The 16,749-nt window shown below is 34.8% G+C and overlaps 2 protein-coding genes across 6 annotated transcripts in view; both read right to left on the reverse strand.

Annotated features, from left to right (window-relative positions):
* The window catches only part of LOC126916309 (cell adhesion molecule Dscam2), a 307,369-nt gene extending 300,363 nt beyond the window's left edge, over positions 1-7,006 (reverse strand). For all 5 annotated transcript variants that reach the window (XM_050721989.1, XM_050721988.1, XM_050721987.1 and 2 more), the window contains exon 1: positions 6,867-7,006. The gene's annotated coding sequence lies outside the window, so the exon portion shown is untranslated. The remainder of the gene's footprint in view (positions 1-6,866) is intronic.
* A 5,659-nt stretch (positions 7,007-12,665) lies between these two features.
* On the reverse strand, positions 12,666-16,596 carry LOC126916954 (solute carrier family 12 member 8). The gene is made up of 10 exons (XM_050723302.1): positions 15,880-16,596; positions 15,642-15,822; positions 15,414-15,559; positions 15,126-15,357; positions 14,808-15,009; positions 14,497-14,731; positions 14,098-14,418; positions 13,862-14,023; positions 13,570-13,748; positions 12,666-13,494 (listed from the first exon to the last, which is right to left on the reverse strand). Exons 1-10 carry the CDS (start codon positions 16,072-16,074, stop codon positions 13,335-13,337), a joined length of 2,013 nt encoding a protein of 670 aa, XP_050579259.1. The 5' UTR covers positions 16,075-16,596; the 3' UTR covers positions 12,666-13,334.
* Between the last annotated feature and the right edge of the window lie 153 nt (positions 16,597-16,749).

Raw genomic sequence — 16,749 nt, forward strand, 5'->3', positions numbered from 1 at the left:
GGGCAAAACGAGACAACGATCGACGGGTTCAACGATCGAAAAACTCGGTTCAAAGCGAACAGAACGAGGAAGAGAGGGAAAAAAGGAAACAGGATGTATGAAAAGTAAATTGGTCTGGGATGGATCGACTGGACGCCTTGTTTGAACTGGCCAGGCAAAATTAGCGAGTTGCTGGGCTACTGTGCAACCAGGTAAACGATGTAAAGTGGAAAAAAGAATACATACACGCGAAGAAAACCGGGGGCTCGGAGAAGATTAAAACGTTGCGAAAGCGTTCCTGATGTCTTGAATTATTTAGAGCTTCAAACGGAAAAACTCGCGTTGTTTTTTCACTAGCTCGGATTCGACGTTTTCATTAAACATTTCGCATAAATGTATACGTCAACTACTCACAAAGTAGATCTAATAAAAACGCCATTACTATTTAGACAGGGCGTATATGTATAATATACTACATTTACGCATTTCTTTCTTGACACATAACATAATAGTAAAACCGCACTTAGTAATTCTAAAACGTACTAAACTACTTTGCAATGAAATTTTATAACATTTCAGTTGAATAAATACAATCTTTTGATAGGCTAGATAGACGTTTATGAGTAATTGTAAGCGTATCAAATTTTATACTTTCCCTGTAACATCCACAGCACAAGAACTCAATCGAAACCACCCCTAAATCCAAGCTACATCGTGCAGAACAAAGCATCCATAAATCTTCTACAGAGCGCCGCGTGTCACCCTTGCCAAAATTCACGAGCACGCGCCGAAAATACACTACCGTTCATAAATATCTGGATAACAGTGCGTAAATGTTAATGAAACATACAAATTACAGAGAAGCCAATGTGGCCTAAGAACAGTACTTATCTTCTTATAAAATCAACGAGTAATAAGTTTCAGCTATTCAATCATTGAACGATCTAGCGATCATTGTTCATCACCTCGCATAATTCTTATCAGCAATTAAAATATATCTCGTCACGAGTAAGCGAGTCATAGTTCTTAACTATAGTTCTATCTCTCCACTAGCTTCTACACCGAGAAAAAACCTAATTTAAAATTTACCAAAGTTAATATTATTGCGCGGACTTAGCCTTCTGAATAAAATTTTCATCGCATTATCACGAATTTCAATTCTTTACACCAACGAGACATACGTTCATCATCGGTTAATTACACATTCGTGAAAAATAGACTTAGTTAAGAACCAGGACGACTAATTCTCTCAGTATTATTCAACATTTATTATTGTACCTATTTATCCGCCCAAGTTCTCCAAAGCCGATGAAAACACGCGAACAGTCCTATCCTTCGAAAAAAAAAAAAAAGAATTAATCGTCGGTTGTACGCAGCATCGTCACCGAGCATCATCGAAAGGGCGATTCGTTATCCTGGTAACAGGTGCTCGGGACCGGCGGCGTAACAAAAACACGAGGGGTGGTTCGGCGCGCGAGAAAGGAAGCCCATTAGCGTTCGCGCGAAAGCGAAGTGGTCGCTCATTCATGAACTCGCCAGACATACCGTTGTACCCACTATCGTACTACTACTATTACTACTACTACTACTACTACTATTACTGCTACTACTACTACCGGTGTTACTACCACTACGATACGGCCACGTCACCACCACTTTTACGCCACTCCAACGGCAACGTTGGTGTTGGTTACGTGTGTTCCACCGCAAACCGGCACCACCACCGCGATACTGCACATCCCGTGGCCACCCGCGTTCCTCGCGTTCTTACCCGAAGGAGTTTCGAATGCTACTGCGTTCGCCCAGCCCTCCCGTCACCCGAACCACCCAATCCTTAACCACCTCAATCTGATCACCGGCTACCTTGACACTGAAATTGAATTTTGGTAGCGCAAGTATCGACTTGCGTGAATTAGAAGAAGATCGTCTCGGTGAGGAGTGAAGAAAGGAGGATTTGAAATTTCGTGAACGAAGAGCGAAGAGAAAATGAAGAAGATCGGGGATCTTTCGAATATTCGAGTAGCGAACGAAAAATGGAAGGAAATTGAGAATTCTTTAAGCGAAGAGTAAAAAAAAGATAGAAGAGGTTGGTAATTTTTCGGATGGGTTTATGAGAGAAGAAAATCAAGAAGATGTGGAATTTTTTAGCGAAGAGCGAAGAAAAAATGGAGAAGATTGCAAATTTAATTGAATAAAGAGGATAATTCGTGATAAATAAGAATACTATTTTGGGTTTTGTAATTTAAAAAATTTGCTCAATAGCAAAATCTATCTGTATACGAAATTATCGAGAAGGATCCTTATAGAAGTCCCATAATTATTCAACGTGTATCATAATGAGTAGCCTTGGTATTAATCGATCGTGACAAATTATGCTATTTAAAAGCAAGCAATACATCATCTTTGTTTTCCCCTTTGTAACTTTCCTAATAATTTCTATGAGAAAATATCCTCTTTAAAATCAAAGTCGAAATCAATATTCATCGCGAAATTATCTAGCCTATTTTTTTTTTTAATTTAGGAATTCATAACATTTATTTTTCTATTCTTTTCAGTTTTTGTTTTAAGTTTGTTCATCCATAAACCCCTCAAACATTTTCTCTTCAAGCCCTGTTGTTTCGAGATCTTTTATCTTTGAATGTTTTATATGTTTCCTATCGTTTGGAGCTATGAAACGTTTCAAGATTTTTTATCCCTTTTCTCTTATTGGAAACTATTTTTTTCTGGATCGTTGTCCGTTTAAGAGGCCTTTTTCCACCTTAAAATATTGGAGTTATCCTCTACAAATTATTATTTACGAATAAACAATATCTTGTTAATATCTTCATAGGTTCCTTAGCATATAGCCGAAAAAAATGTGTAGCCTTAGTTAAGAAGATAATTATCACGATATTAAATTTTTTATGCTAAAAAGAACAGCCGTAGGATCTTAAGAATATTTACTATAAAAGAAAACAAGGAATCTTTTTCAGACTCTAATTAACTAGACTCGAAAAACTAAGAAAAAAAACTGTAGACTACGAAGTAGAATTTAAACAAATTCTATCGCTGGAAACTTCGAATGATTTCCCCTTGATGGAAGATTAAGAGACGAGTACATTTCCATTTTATGGAATATTTTACTGGATCCTGTTCATACAGGATACGACGGATCAATAATTCAGAAATTCCAGCTTAGCGAGGTCCCAGCATAGGGAGAATGGTTTTTGGAATTTCTCGTAAAAAAAGATAAAAAAGAAATACGTATACCGGGACCATTTTTATTTCGAGCTATAAGAAGTTTATTCGCCGCGTAGCATCCCATAAAATGCTCGTAAACCGTCACGTACAGGCGTAAAAGGTATTTCAAATTTTTTTACTTCCCAAGTATCGTATACGACTGATTGCAGTATTTAAACTTCCATGGAAGTTACGTAAAAATTGTTTCCCTGCCTAGAATGTATGTTGCTACCACTGAGTTTCGAAACCGGAATAAAAGCTGCAATATTTATATTGCATCGATACTTGCACGATATATGCATAGTAGCTACAAAAGTATTTAAAGTATACCACTGCATTTATTACAGCCTTGTACGTAAAAACGTTAATTAGTAGACTGATCAAACACAAGTATAACGTATTACATGTCATACAGTAGACTCATTTGGTAGTCTCGTATGACTAAAAAAAATTTGATACTATAAAAATAAAATACATGTAGCGACACATAAGCTAGAGGACAATTCAAATCATGTTGTTGTTTTGTCTCGGAGTAGCAATGTCGTTAGGATACGCATAATGTATAATAATAATAAATAAACTCCGGGCAAAACAATGTCGCCGCTACGTATTAGGTCATCCCATAAGTTCGTGCCGACTTTTGTGTATACATTTCATGTGTCGATTTATAAACATACGGCGATAATGGATCAATGCACTTGAAAAATGGAAAGAAGTTGTACAACGAGAGGGGGATTACATTTTTTCGTGAAACTGAAAGGTATGTAAACAATCTTAACATATATAACCGCTCAAAAAACGGAACGAACTTATGGGATGACCTAATACAACAGTCAAACGAAGACGAATTTCGATTTTCCGGCTCTCCCTCGACCAGTATAAATAAACGGACGCAATCGTAAGGAATTCAGTATCTATCAGTTATCAACGAGTTATTAGAGCGATCTTATTAGAGATTTACACTGTCTTTAGCGAATCTGTTAGTACGAGCGATTATTGTCTGTGTTAATTTATTTATCATTTTAAATATACTTGACGGTTTTCAACAGTGAATTGTCTCGTTATTCGAACAAACCAATCATCCTCTACAGTGACCAACAAACCTCTACATACAGAACCTGGGATAATAAAGGTTACGTGTTTCTTATGCACATAATAATAATACTTCCTCCACAGCCATGGTAACTATCGTCTCGATAGTAGACTACAACCCCCATAGGATTAAAGTACAAAGTCTTTTACTCTTTCTCGATCGATATAAATCAATATCTGAGGAAAACTTCATTCAAATCAACTTGATGTATATTACATTATGAAGCTGAATATTTTCATACAATAGAAACTCGATTTGACTTTCAACCACTCGTTCGTAGCGACAATTATCGGAGAATTCATGAAAATGTTAAATATCTTCTCGCAGAGAGCTCGTTCACGGTCGAGTTTCAAATTGAAAAGAAGTCGATTCTCGAATGGAGGCGTGATTTCATCGTATTTTTTTTTTTCTTCTTTTTTTCTACCACCCCTCGTATCCTCCCTTTTCCACGAGAGCCTCAAACGATTACCACGTACTGCGAATTTTCACGCGAGAGACAGCCTCTTGAAAACAGTTCAGTTGACCTATTTCCTTCGTTCCAAATGACAGATTGGAATCAAACTTTTCTCCGGGAAATTCTCGCCAAAAATAGTGCACGCTGACGTTACCGGATGAAGATCGATGATATGAAACTGCCGCTGAAGATTTTCCTACTAAACTCGTGCTATCCTCATGACACTGATTGACTCGTATTTATCATAAAAAGAACAACCGACGAGTAATATTTTACTTCTCTAAATTGATTGTTTACAATCGCATTACAACAATATATCAGCATATTATATATTTTATTTCTCAAGTTATCTTTTATAGAAAAGAAGTGAACTCTAAAGTATCATCTGGCTTGATAATAAAATATGTTGCAGTATAAGATGAAATAATCGATAATAATTTTTTAATTACATGCAATGGCTTGTAAAAACTTCTCCTGGATATATCGTGTGAATAGAAAACATTTTAAAATTTCCCACAGTCCAAATAAAATAATATTTTCATATGATGTGATATTGAAATATTCTTCCTAGTCACCGTGTATCACACAACGAGGATTTCACGACAAAATTTCGAGATTCTGTAACACTTAATATCGTTAAGGTAACGGCGGAACGACGTCTGGATTCTCGATATCGACGCCTTGACCCTGAACAGCCACTGAACTTCATAACTTTGCAGCAACTTCCCGAAAAGTTTTCTCGTAAGAATAAAAAGTGACAGGGATGTGCATAAACAGGATGAACTTGTACTTTCCGCGTTGAAAGTGTATTCGATGGTTTCGTGTAGAAGTTTTAACTTTAAATGGACCAAGTGCGGAATGAGTTTCTTAGCGTTCTTATTTCAGATTTATGAAAACTACTCGCTGAAACGAACGATATTCACTTTTCGTTTAATACAATCGTTTTTACTTTCCGCCCGCCCGCTAGTTAATTCTGATATTCTACTTAATTTTAATTAAAAACAAAATTAAAAAACGGACGAAATTAATCAGTCATCAAAATATGAGAAAGATGTCTTGTAAATGAAAAAATATCTACAAACAGAATAACGAGTCGATAATATAATTTCGACAGTCCAGAAACGGGATAATAAATCAGAAAACAGCTGACAAATGAATAAATAAATAAAGTAAGAGAATCAGGCGAAATTTAAGAACAACGCACGAAATGCACGTGGTAAATTCGCGCCGATTAAACAACCCTTATATCGCTATGTATTCTATAACAATCCTAACAATATTATAATAACAATAATGTTATCCCGCAATCGTAATAATAACAATGTACGCGTTGATCTTTCTCAAAAATCAACGACCCAACTTTTACATTGAAAATTCTCAACTAACACGAATGAATCGACCAACGATCCAACAATTAAACGTTCACATACGGACTTGAAGCAAATACACCCACGTTCCAACCAATTATTCACTGTTCCCAGCCGGAACGTGCATCTTGACTCACTCTGCACTCGACGAATCAGTTTCGTCATCAGGCAAGCCGGAACACATATCAGGAACGAATGTAGTAGGCATCGGTGAAATTCGCAGTTCGAAGGCTGCTTTAACGAGCAGCTCGTTAAACGCGAGGCAAGCTCGCACGTAAGCCCACGACCACGTGTCCTCCGAACAGATTCTACGCGTTCCACCATCCATTACCTTCTTTACCCATATCAACTCACCAATCACTCTCACGACTGCGAAAAAGGCAAAAATCCAGAAATCCCAACCAGAGCTAAACCATCTGGATAATATCATTTAGAAACTGACCAAACTTTTCCCTGCGACTGTTCGAGGGATAGGAAAGCTTTCTCCAAAATACGACAGTGTATCCAAAATGTGAATGCCACCATTCACTCTCACAAGTCCAAAGAACAGAAATCATTTCGCCTACACCTAACACTTAGCTCATACGCGTGTACTGGAAAACGATCAAACGATTTGTCAAACTTTTGCCAAATTGTATAACAACGTGTCCAAAATTAAAGTGCGACGATGGTGATGAGAATGACCGATGAACGTGTTAAAAGACCGAGCCGTTTTCAACAGAATTAAAAAGGTGTGAAGCAAAAGATTTCTCACCCCCCGCAGCAGCCAGGCCTCGCAGCTTCCGCTGGAGCTCCGACCGTAAACACACGTCGGTGGTTGATCGCGTACTGAAGTTTCCACCGCGGATCCGACATCCGACTAGGATCCCACACCGGCGAACACCGGCAACCCCCGCCTCCCCTTGCCCCACCGTGCGTCCTCTGCGCCCCACCAGACACCCCGCTCGACGCTCGGCGTCGACGAACAACCACCCTTTTTAACCCTCCCGCCTAGCCGCCACTCGAAACCGTCACCCGACGTCACCGTACGCCTCCACCTACGGTACCATCCCCCTATCCATCCTGTCGGCCTGACACCTAGTCGCCCGACAGAAGCCGCCGGACGAGATGAAGTAGTTTCTTCTTATCTCGAGAGGATACGCGGGGGTAGGGTGCTCTGATCGTACCGGGTTGTGGCGGTGTGCGCCGGATGAGAAAGAATTGGATGGGTCGCGGCGTGCTGGCTTTTATTTTTAAAGATAAAGGTTGGCTCTCTTCGGATTTTTGGAGGAAGATTCGAAGATTCGAAGAGAAACTAAGGTAGATACACGAGGGTTTAATGGCACGCAGGGGAGTGCGAGGCTCGGATTGTACAATAGTATTGCTTGGGTCTTGTTTGCAAGATTGCTTATGGTTGAAGTTTTTGAGGATCTTTTTGTATATTTGGAGGATCTAACAGGTTTGAAGGAAAGCATATGGGGCGAAGTGTACGGGGTGTGATGATTGAAACGTACACGTGGCGTGTAGTAGCTTGCAAACAATTAGGTGATCGTAGTTAGAAATTATGTTGAAATATGTCGGGTGAGAAAGAATTGTAGGGGCTGTAGCTGCAGTTGCAGTGCTGGATTTTAAAGATAAGGGTTGGCTGTCTTCAAATTCTTGGAGGAAAATTGGGAAATTCGAAGAAAAAAACGCAGGATATGCAAGGGTTTAATGATATGTAGATGAATACGAAGATTGGTTGATTATGGTTGGAATTTTTGAGAATTTTTTTATATTTGGAGGATCTAACAGGTTTGAAGGAAAACATATGGGGCGAAGTGTACGGGGTGTGATGATTGAAACGTACACGTGGCGTGTAGTAGCTTGCAAACAATTAGGTGATCGTAGTTAGAAATTATGTTGAAATATGTCGGGTGAGAAAGAATTGTAGGGACTGTAGCTGCAGTTGCAGTGCTGGATTTTAAAGATAAGGGTTGGCTGTCTTCAAATTCTTGGAGGAAAATTGGGAAATTCGAAGAAAAAAACGCAGGATATGCAAGGATTTAATGATATGTAGATGAATACGAAGATTGGTTGATTATGGTTGAAATTTTTGAAATTCTTGGAGGAAAATTGGGAAATTCGAAGAAAAAAACGTAGGATATGCAAGGGTTTAATGATACGTAGGTGAATACGAAGATTGTTTTCGATCAAAAGGTTGGTTATGGTTGAAGTTTTCGAGGATTTGGAGGATCTAGCAGATTTGCAGAAAGGTGAAGTATATCGGGTGTAATGATTGAATCGCAAGTGTTATGTAGTAGCTATCGAATCAATTGTATGATCGTACTAGTTACGCTACAATATGTTGGATGAGAAAAATTCAATGTTTGTTGCCAAAGCGTTGGTTATGGTTGAAGTTTATTCGGATTTGTTGAGATATTTGGAAGATTTGAAAGATTTGAAGAAAGGCAAAATACTTTCGGTATGATGATTCAATCATCGGTTATATCATGGTACGGATTGTGTGAGGGAAAATTGGATGTATTACGCTACGCTGAGCTTTGTCTTTCAAGATAAGTTAGTTCTCCAAAGACTTTTGTGGAAAATTTGACAAATTCGAAGACAGACGGGGTATATGGGAGTCGAATAACAAGCGAGTGCGAGGCGATCGCACGATTGTATAAGTTGTGATGGAATATACTGAATGAGAGAAAGTTGAATGAGTTGTAGGATTTTGTTTTTAGAGATAAGAGTTCTTTTCAAACTTTGGGGGGGGGGGGGGAATTTGGAAAATCCAAAGAAAGGCGGGGTTGAACGATAAATGTGCGTAAGTGCAAGGGTTGCATTATACGATTCTATAAATTGTAAAAAAATTCTATACTTGTAAGAAGAACATTAGATCGATTGCATTATTACTTCTACTTTTAAAGATAGTTTTTAAGACAAATTTTTCGAGAAATTTGGAAGATTCGAAGAAAAATGGGCTATATAGTGGTTGGAAGATAGGTGGAATGTGAGATGTGTAATATACCGTGTGTGTATAAACAAAGCTTCTACATAAACTTCCATGTTATTCTCTTGCATCTTCGAACGAGATATATAGAATATCAGCAAACAAAATACGCTAAAAACCTCGAAATTCATAGATCGTAACTGTTGATCTATGTCTTCAAATAATTCCAACTATCCAGAATTAAAAAAGGAATCATATGAAATATTTAAATACTCTAAAACAGTTTATCATTTTAGAGAGATTATTGAAGCATTACGTTTCAAAATCAAATAAAAGTTACAACTTTTGGGAAGATTCCTATATATTGTTACAATTTTTCTAATATTATTAAAGTCTATCGAGATTTACGGTTTCATGATAAATGGAACTACGTATCCTATCTTAAAAATTATGCTTTATAATTATGTTAAATAGTAATACTATGTGATACTATAATACTATAAAATCTTATCTTCTGAAAGTCTGTTTTCAATACTAACGTGTACGGTCGTCTCGATTCTAGAAGAAGAAACGAGAGAAATGAAATAAAAGAATATATAACAGTAACTTGAAATTGAAAAACAGTAACTTGAGAAATATATGTTGTAATAATATATCTTGGAGGTACTGTAATTTTTACAATTTGATTCTAGCGATACGCATTTATAAAAAGACTGGAAACCTTCCATTCATATTATTATTATATTATTATTATATATCGAAAGAAAGATCTATCACAGAGAGATTAAATCAATCCCAAGAAGAACAATTTTTTTGCTGTTACGCTTAAAAGATTCCTATTCTCTCAGAATCGAGATATTCGCAATTCAATCACAAGTCCAAGATAGATATCTAAAGATGAAAAGTATTGTTAGGGGTGAGATAGCTTCCGGAGATGATCCGCAGATCGTTGAACCTTGGATTAAAAATTTTTGAAAAGCGATTTTTCAATGGAGAAGGGAATCGGATCTCCCCGGGAAAGTCGACGGTTTTCACCGGTTGCAGATTTGCCAGAGTCCCAGGTTGGTGAGAACTTTTTACTCCAGTAAAAGGCTTCCTGTTTCTGCAACTTGTTAAGAACTCGCCCTTTCGCTTTTCCACCGGCACTCGAATAAAACGACCCGTTTATGTGAACCTTGCTCTCTCAATGTATACGCAATGTCTCCTTTGTGATTTATGTGTACACGATCGAAAATGTCCTGTATAATGTGTGAAAAGAGTTCAAATTTACCATAATTATGGTCCACTTATCTTACTACGAGGAAATGTTGCAATAAGCTGGTTTCTCTGTAGAAGAATAATGTTTCTTTGGAAAGACTGAAATTGCGATCGAAGTAAAAAATATTGAAATATTTATTAGATTATATCTATAAGTTTATTTATGGTCCTTGAGAAAAGTGTAGGAAATCATTTTTTATGTAATATCTATTTAATCAAGGATATATATATTATTTTGTCCTGGTATCCTTCGCGAATGAATTAAGCAACTCAATTACCCTATCATTTTAAATCTTAAACTTGGTAAGTTGTCATTTTATAAGAATATCAATTTCAATATATATATATTGAATATATGTATTTTTATATTCTTTGAATTATTTATTGATTACTCGTAAAACAGTTGTTCAGATATTGCAATAATTAATACTCCAGTCGAAGTTAATGGTTTAAAGTTGAGTGCACCTAATTTAGTTTCTAATCTTCAAGGAAAAAACCAAGACAAATGCTAATTGTGATAAAATGTTATGCTATACCATGTTTAACCATTGTCGTAAACATTCAGTAGCTTTACAAAACATACACCCTTGATAATAAAAATTATTTACAACTAATAATAATATTATTCTATTATCATGATCAAATAGTTCAAGTTCTATTTTCGTAAAAGTAAATCTGTGCGCTTCTGTGTCTTTAACTTTGTCGTTGTTCCATAAATACATTATTATAATGTGAGCGAAAATTCACCCTTTTTTGTCACTGGTGCAATATTAAAGAATTGTACCAGCTAAGGATTAAATACTTTACATCTTCAACAATACTTGAAAAATTAATAACACTATATAATATTTTCGATGGTCGAAATCAGTTATTAGAAATACAGGTTCACATAGTGTAACTAATTATCTCGCATTCTGACGCCGTGGAGGATTTTAACACAACCACCTAAGAGGCTGCCGTGCGGAGGAGGGTTAACCATCGCGGTTGGCCGCGAGATCACCACCAACCTCCTAGCTTCCGAAGCTCTCGCCGCGAGTTTAACCGGTTGTCGGTACTTACTGAATCTGGAGCGATTAATAGCCCGATGTACATGCGCAAGCATAAATGAAACATAATCCCTGGCCAGAGGACGCTCATGAATAGACAATAAAGTGTGAATTATACTCGTAATTTGAAAACGGTCGATCGGATTAAACTGGACGATTTTTATAAAATTACGCTAAAAGATATACTCCCTCGATTACACGATATTAATTGATGAATATCATGCGACGAGGGAACCACTATTTTCTTCCTTCTTTTGTCAAGAAATATTTGATTAATTTATTTTAATATTCTATGTGAATATTTTATTATATGATATATTATTAAAGCAATTTTATCTGGAATTTGAATATCTAATGATAATGTAAAAATAGACTTGATTTGGTTGTGAAATGGTAAAAATGATAAAAATGTTGAAAATGTATTTTATAGACTTACGTATGACGTAGATCACTACAAGAGAAGGTAGCATAAAGTCGTTTCGCTGTACTGTAGTAGTTATATATATATATATGTGTGTGTGTATATATATCTAGTGTATATATATACACTAGAACCCGAACGTAAGCTCTGAAAACGTTAAAAGATGAAATTGTTTATAAATAAATCCTATTCGCAAGTTTGAGTATTGTTGACAATGTCGACATTGTTCGATAATATCAAGATTTTTACCTGTTTGTACAGAAATATGCAATGCATATTTTCCGTTTGAAAATTTTCCCACGCGAGATCATTATATCGTCGAACTACAGATCACGAATGAACAAGTTTAGGGATGAATATAGAAACTATATTCGCGTATAATATGACGCGTACTGACTCTAATACTATGAAAAGATAAAGTAACAAATAATTAAGAACACACATTTTAAATTTAATTAAGTAGCACAAGATAATCAAACACTCTGTTCGAACTTTCAAACACTTCTATTTTTGCAAGCACAATGCAAGTCAATTCAATGTCAAGCCGGAAGTCCATTTTTATTAAAATTTAATAAGTAGTGGAATTCAAACAATTATTTCTAGTAAATACTGCTTTGTTTTGTTTATATGTGGTCAAATATATTAATATAATTTTGTATACGACAACATAATGTCAAAAAAATTTATAAATATAATGTAATTTGCAAAATATAAAATCCCGCCAATATTAATTGTATACGTGTAATGGATTAGAGTAGTACATTTGCAAAAATTTAAAATTAATAGCACATTTTATTTCTCATTTCAATTTCTCTAAACCCAAAGTCTTTTATAATTCAATAATACAATACTGTGTTCTTTGCACGTCATATCCATTTAAAAAAGAGAAAATGGGACAAAAAATAAAGATTCATATTTTGATTATTGATCTATATGTATGTATATTTTATTAGTAACATACTTATTTATGTAGCGACATTTATAAAAATGTTAAATAGCATATAAATATGTTATCACTACATATTTACAAAGTATTTAATATAAATGATTTGATATCCACCATCGTTTTCTTCATACCTTCATATGATACATAAAATATTATGATTTTATTCCAAATTATAAGGGCTATAAAGAATAAATAATCTCACGTCACAAGAAATAGTTCCTAAAATAATTCACTGAATACATGGACCCTCCATTTCAGAAATGCTTCTGGCAGTATTGCATTTCAACTGTTTAATGTACATACATCGAGTAAACTGATACAAATAGTCCTTTTACTCAGTTGCTCGGAATGACATATTTTGTGCTTGTTCCTTATTCGATTATTAGTGCTTTTAAGGCTATCACGTGACATTTTTATAAAAAATTCCTTGTATTTAAGATATGAAATGTTCTTAATTCCTAGCTAGACTAGTTTTGTGCGGTCAATAACGTTGCGGATGTTAAACCAACGCTTCTCTTTTCGTTTCGTCCTATTTTAAAATACGATGATAAAATGATTCCTATACAATTCCTTTTTCAAATGATTCATATCTGATTTCCACTGAATACTTTTCCCTAAAATCTTGCTAGGTGCAATATTTAATCAACATTGACATATTGCCCTGTGACTGTGGCTGTTTGATGGTATCTTCTTCTCCCAGCAAAGTCTTCATTTTCCTCATTTAATTGAGCCGAACAAGTTTCTACACCAGGATGCACAGGTGTAACCACAATTTGTTCATAATCATAAACTTTTCTTCTGAAATTTGTGAACAATACCTCTTTTATTATTATAGTTTTGCCAAAAAAATATTACAATAGTGTTAAAAATTACCCCATTATTCTCAATAGCGACGTTTTCAGCCATTTAAGCAATTTAAATTCAGATGAAACACCTGGTTTAACTGCAGGATTAGCATGACCAATGTAACTCCAAACAAGGAAAACCACAACAATATTGGCAATAGCATAACCCCAATGAACAAGAAACATGATGAATAATTTTATAAGACACTGTAAAAGAAATTCACGTTATAATTATACTTAAATCATAAGTTTGATAATGTATAAAGTAATAAAGTAAAGTAATAAAGTAAAGTAATAAAGTAAAGTAATAAAAGATTTACCCCTAATAATGAAAACCATCTATTACACAAAGGACTATACCAATTTCCCAGTTTATTATGGATATGAATTTTTCGTTCTGAATTATCTGTACTGCTAGCATTTTCATCGATACTTGGAGAAGAATCTATATACATATTATTTTCAGAAAGGCTAGGATTTCTCTGAAAATGATAAATACAATATTTTCTATTTTGTTCTTCGTACAATAATTAATGAAACATTTACCTGTACTTACGATAAGATTTTTATGTCGTATCCGTTCAGGAAATAAGTTATCGAGATCATTATCGATATCAGTTATTGAATTATTTCTACTTGTAGAGTCATAATCGTGATCAAACGTCGGAGACTGTGTTCGAAATCTTTGTTCACGAGACAGTTGAATATCGAATGTTTGTGCAAGGGCGAAATATGCATAATCCAAGCACGCATATGTCAAGAGAAAAGGCATAGTAACAATTGGCGCAAGTGTATTAATTTGACCAGTAATAATGAAAGTTAATGTGACAATGGCAACAACTAGCATTGCATACACGGGTACCTTGTTTGGTCCTTTCTAAAATGTAATAATTATTTTATGGTTATAACCACACGTGATAATAGAAGAAATGTATAATTGTAAAATCATGCTCACCCCTCTTTGCAAACAACTGATTCCTGGTATTACATTTTGACTAGCGATAGATTGAAGAACTCGAGGTGTACCATACATTGCACCTAAACAACTGCTAAATGATGACACATAAAGACCTGCCAGTAGCAATACTGAAATCGCTGATACTGTCGATGCAATCATAAAGTTCGTAAGTAGTGCCTTTCGAGTACAAGTTGCCGCGAGAAATAATGAAAAACATAAATACAAAAAGGTTCTGAAATTAAATACAGAATTGTGATTAAGTTCTTGCAATGGGTATGACACACTTAATTTTGAATTATGATTTTTACCCAGTCCCTACAGCTGCCAATGTTCCATTAGGAATATCGGTAGATGGATGTTTTAAATCTCCACTCATATTAATACCAGCTAAAACGCCAGTTACTGTGGGAAAGAATACACCAAAAACTGTAAACCAATTATATCCATCTTGATAGTTGGTAAAAGTATTATTTTTTAAATTTCCTGATAACCATCCTTCAAAACCCGCCTCTATAACATATACATACAACATTATTGTATATGTTACACTTTGTATTGTATATGTATTGTTATACTTGTCAGAAGTAACAATAAAAATATCATGAACTATAGACTAATGCTCTTACCAACATTCACATGAGTAAAACTTCCAACCATAAAGTCTACACCAGCAAGCAATAGAATTAATAATAGAATAAACTGGAGTTTTATGACCCACTTGACACCAGCAATATTAATAACAGATAACAAGATAACAGCAGTACAAGCAAAACCACGTTCTGCCCATGTAGATTCTAAACCCACAAGACCAGCCATAGACTCTCCAAACCCTAGAACATTTAGAGCACAGCCCACCGCCTACAAAAGGTTTTAAAGTAATGTTCTAAATATTATAGTTATACAAATTGTCCCACCTGTCCAAAACAATATAGTAATCCAATAGATCCACCAAATCTTGATCCTAACACATGTGATAGTAAAAAGTAAACTCCACCACTCTCTACGCGACATCTTTCACATATTCCCACAGCAGACAATACAGTCACTAACGCGATACATACTAAAATAATGATGAAATATTAAAATTCTTCAACTGTTTAAATCTAATCATTACTGATATATATAAATACAATTATTATTACCTGTACACAAAATTATTAAAACAGCATTAAGAACACCAGCTTGGCCTACTATCCACCCAGATCTCAAAAAGACAATAACTCCAAAAATATTAATTAGACAAGATGTAAAAACCCCATCCCAAGTTCCAAATAATACAGGTTGAGAAATGAAAAAGTTTGATTTCCACCAAGGATCAGCACTCTGAAAGGCAGGAAGTTTAAGAATATAATGATAAATACTCTTATCTTAACCACTTACATATTCTTGAGCAAACAATTCATTTGCTCCGGTTTGATACATTTCAGGACCAAGTTCTTCATATTCTCTATTATGTCTTTGTGCTTCATTATTTCTTTGAGACTCTGCATTATTATGCAATCCATATCTAGACCAATCGATATCGCTGTTTGCAGTATCTCCATTTGGCAATTGATTTCTTTCGTTTGACTCCATATCTTTTATATAAATAAAATATTTATTTTATATAACAATTACTTATGTTTAACAGTTGAATCAGTCTTCTTGCCTTCAATCAATTCCGATTTTCTGAAGATTTTAGATAATAAACTGATAAGCACATAAAAAGTTTTTCCCTAAGAATCATGTCTACGTTATTTGTTAAAATACATTTTATTTAATGCCTTGAAAGGACAATTTTTAACAACCGATTTAACTTGAATAATATAAACATTGAATTATTTTATTGTCATAACGAAAACGTCAAATGTACTTAGTGTTTACTGACGATTTTTATTAAAATAGGTTAGAGCTTGATTTAGGAGCTTTAAACAAAACGATAATTATCATAGGCCTTTACAATAACGTAGTAATTTAATACATTCATCTTTTCAAATTTATCAACCTCTTATATTAGTTTTGTCCCTTCAAATATATCACCAATATATACTGGTGACGTGTTGTTCCACGATAAAACGACCATTTTTATCTTTCTAACGGTATCAACTATAAATATATACCATAGTGAATTAGTTCATCTCTATAACGTACTATGACGCTGACGCTACTAGATCGAATTATTCATATTTAAATAAATATGTATATCACTCTTTTTAGAATACAGAATCATTTATTTAACAATAAGGTAACAAATATAAAATTCCATATAAA

Source organism: Bombus affinis, chromosome 5, assembly GCF_024516045.1.
Source record: "Bombus affinis isolate iyBomAffi1 chromosome 5, iyBomAffi1.2, whole genome shotgun sequence".
Taxonomy (NCBI): domain Eukaryota; kingdom Metazoa; phylum Arthropoda; class Insecta; order Hymenoptera; family Apidae; genus Bombus; species Bombus affinis.

Bases quoted from the DNA above. Each gene is read 5' to 3' on its own strand.
- LOC126916954 (XM_050723302.1), bottom strand. From the start codon at position 16,074: ATGGAGTCAAACGAAAGAAATCAATTGCCAAATGGAGATACTGCAAAC. The intron at 15,010-15,125 runs GTAAGAGCATTA...TATATGTTATAG, and splicing joins TTTTACTCATGTGAATGTTG to AGGCGGGTTTTGAAGGATGG. The intron at 14,732-14,807 runs GTAAAAATCATA...ATTTAATTTCAG, and splicing joins TTGGCAGCTGTAGGGACTGG to AACCTTTTTGTATTTATGTT.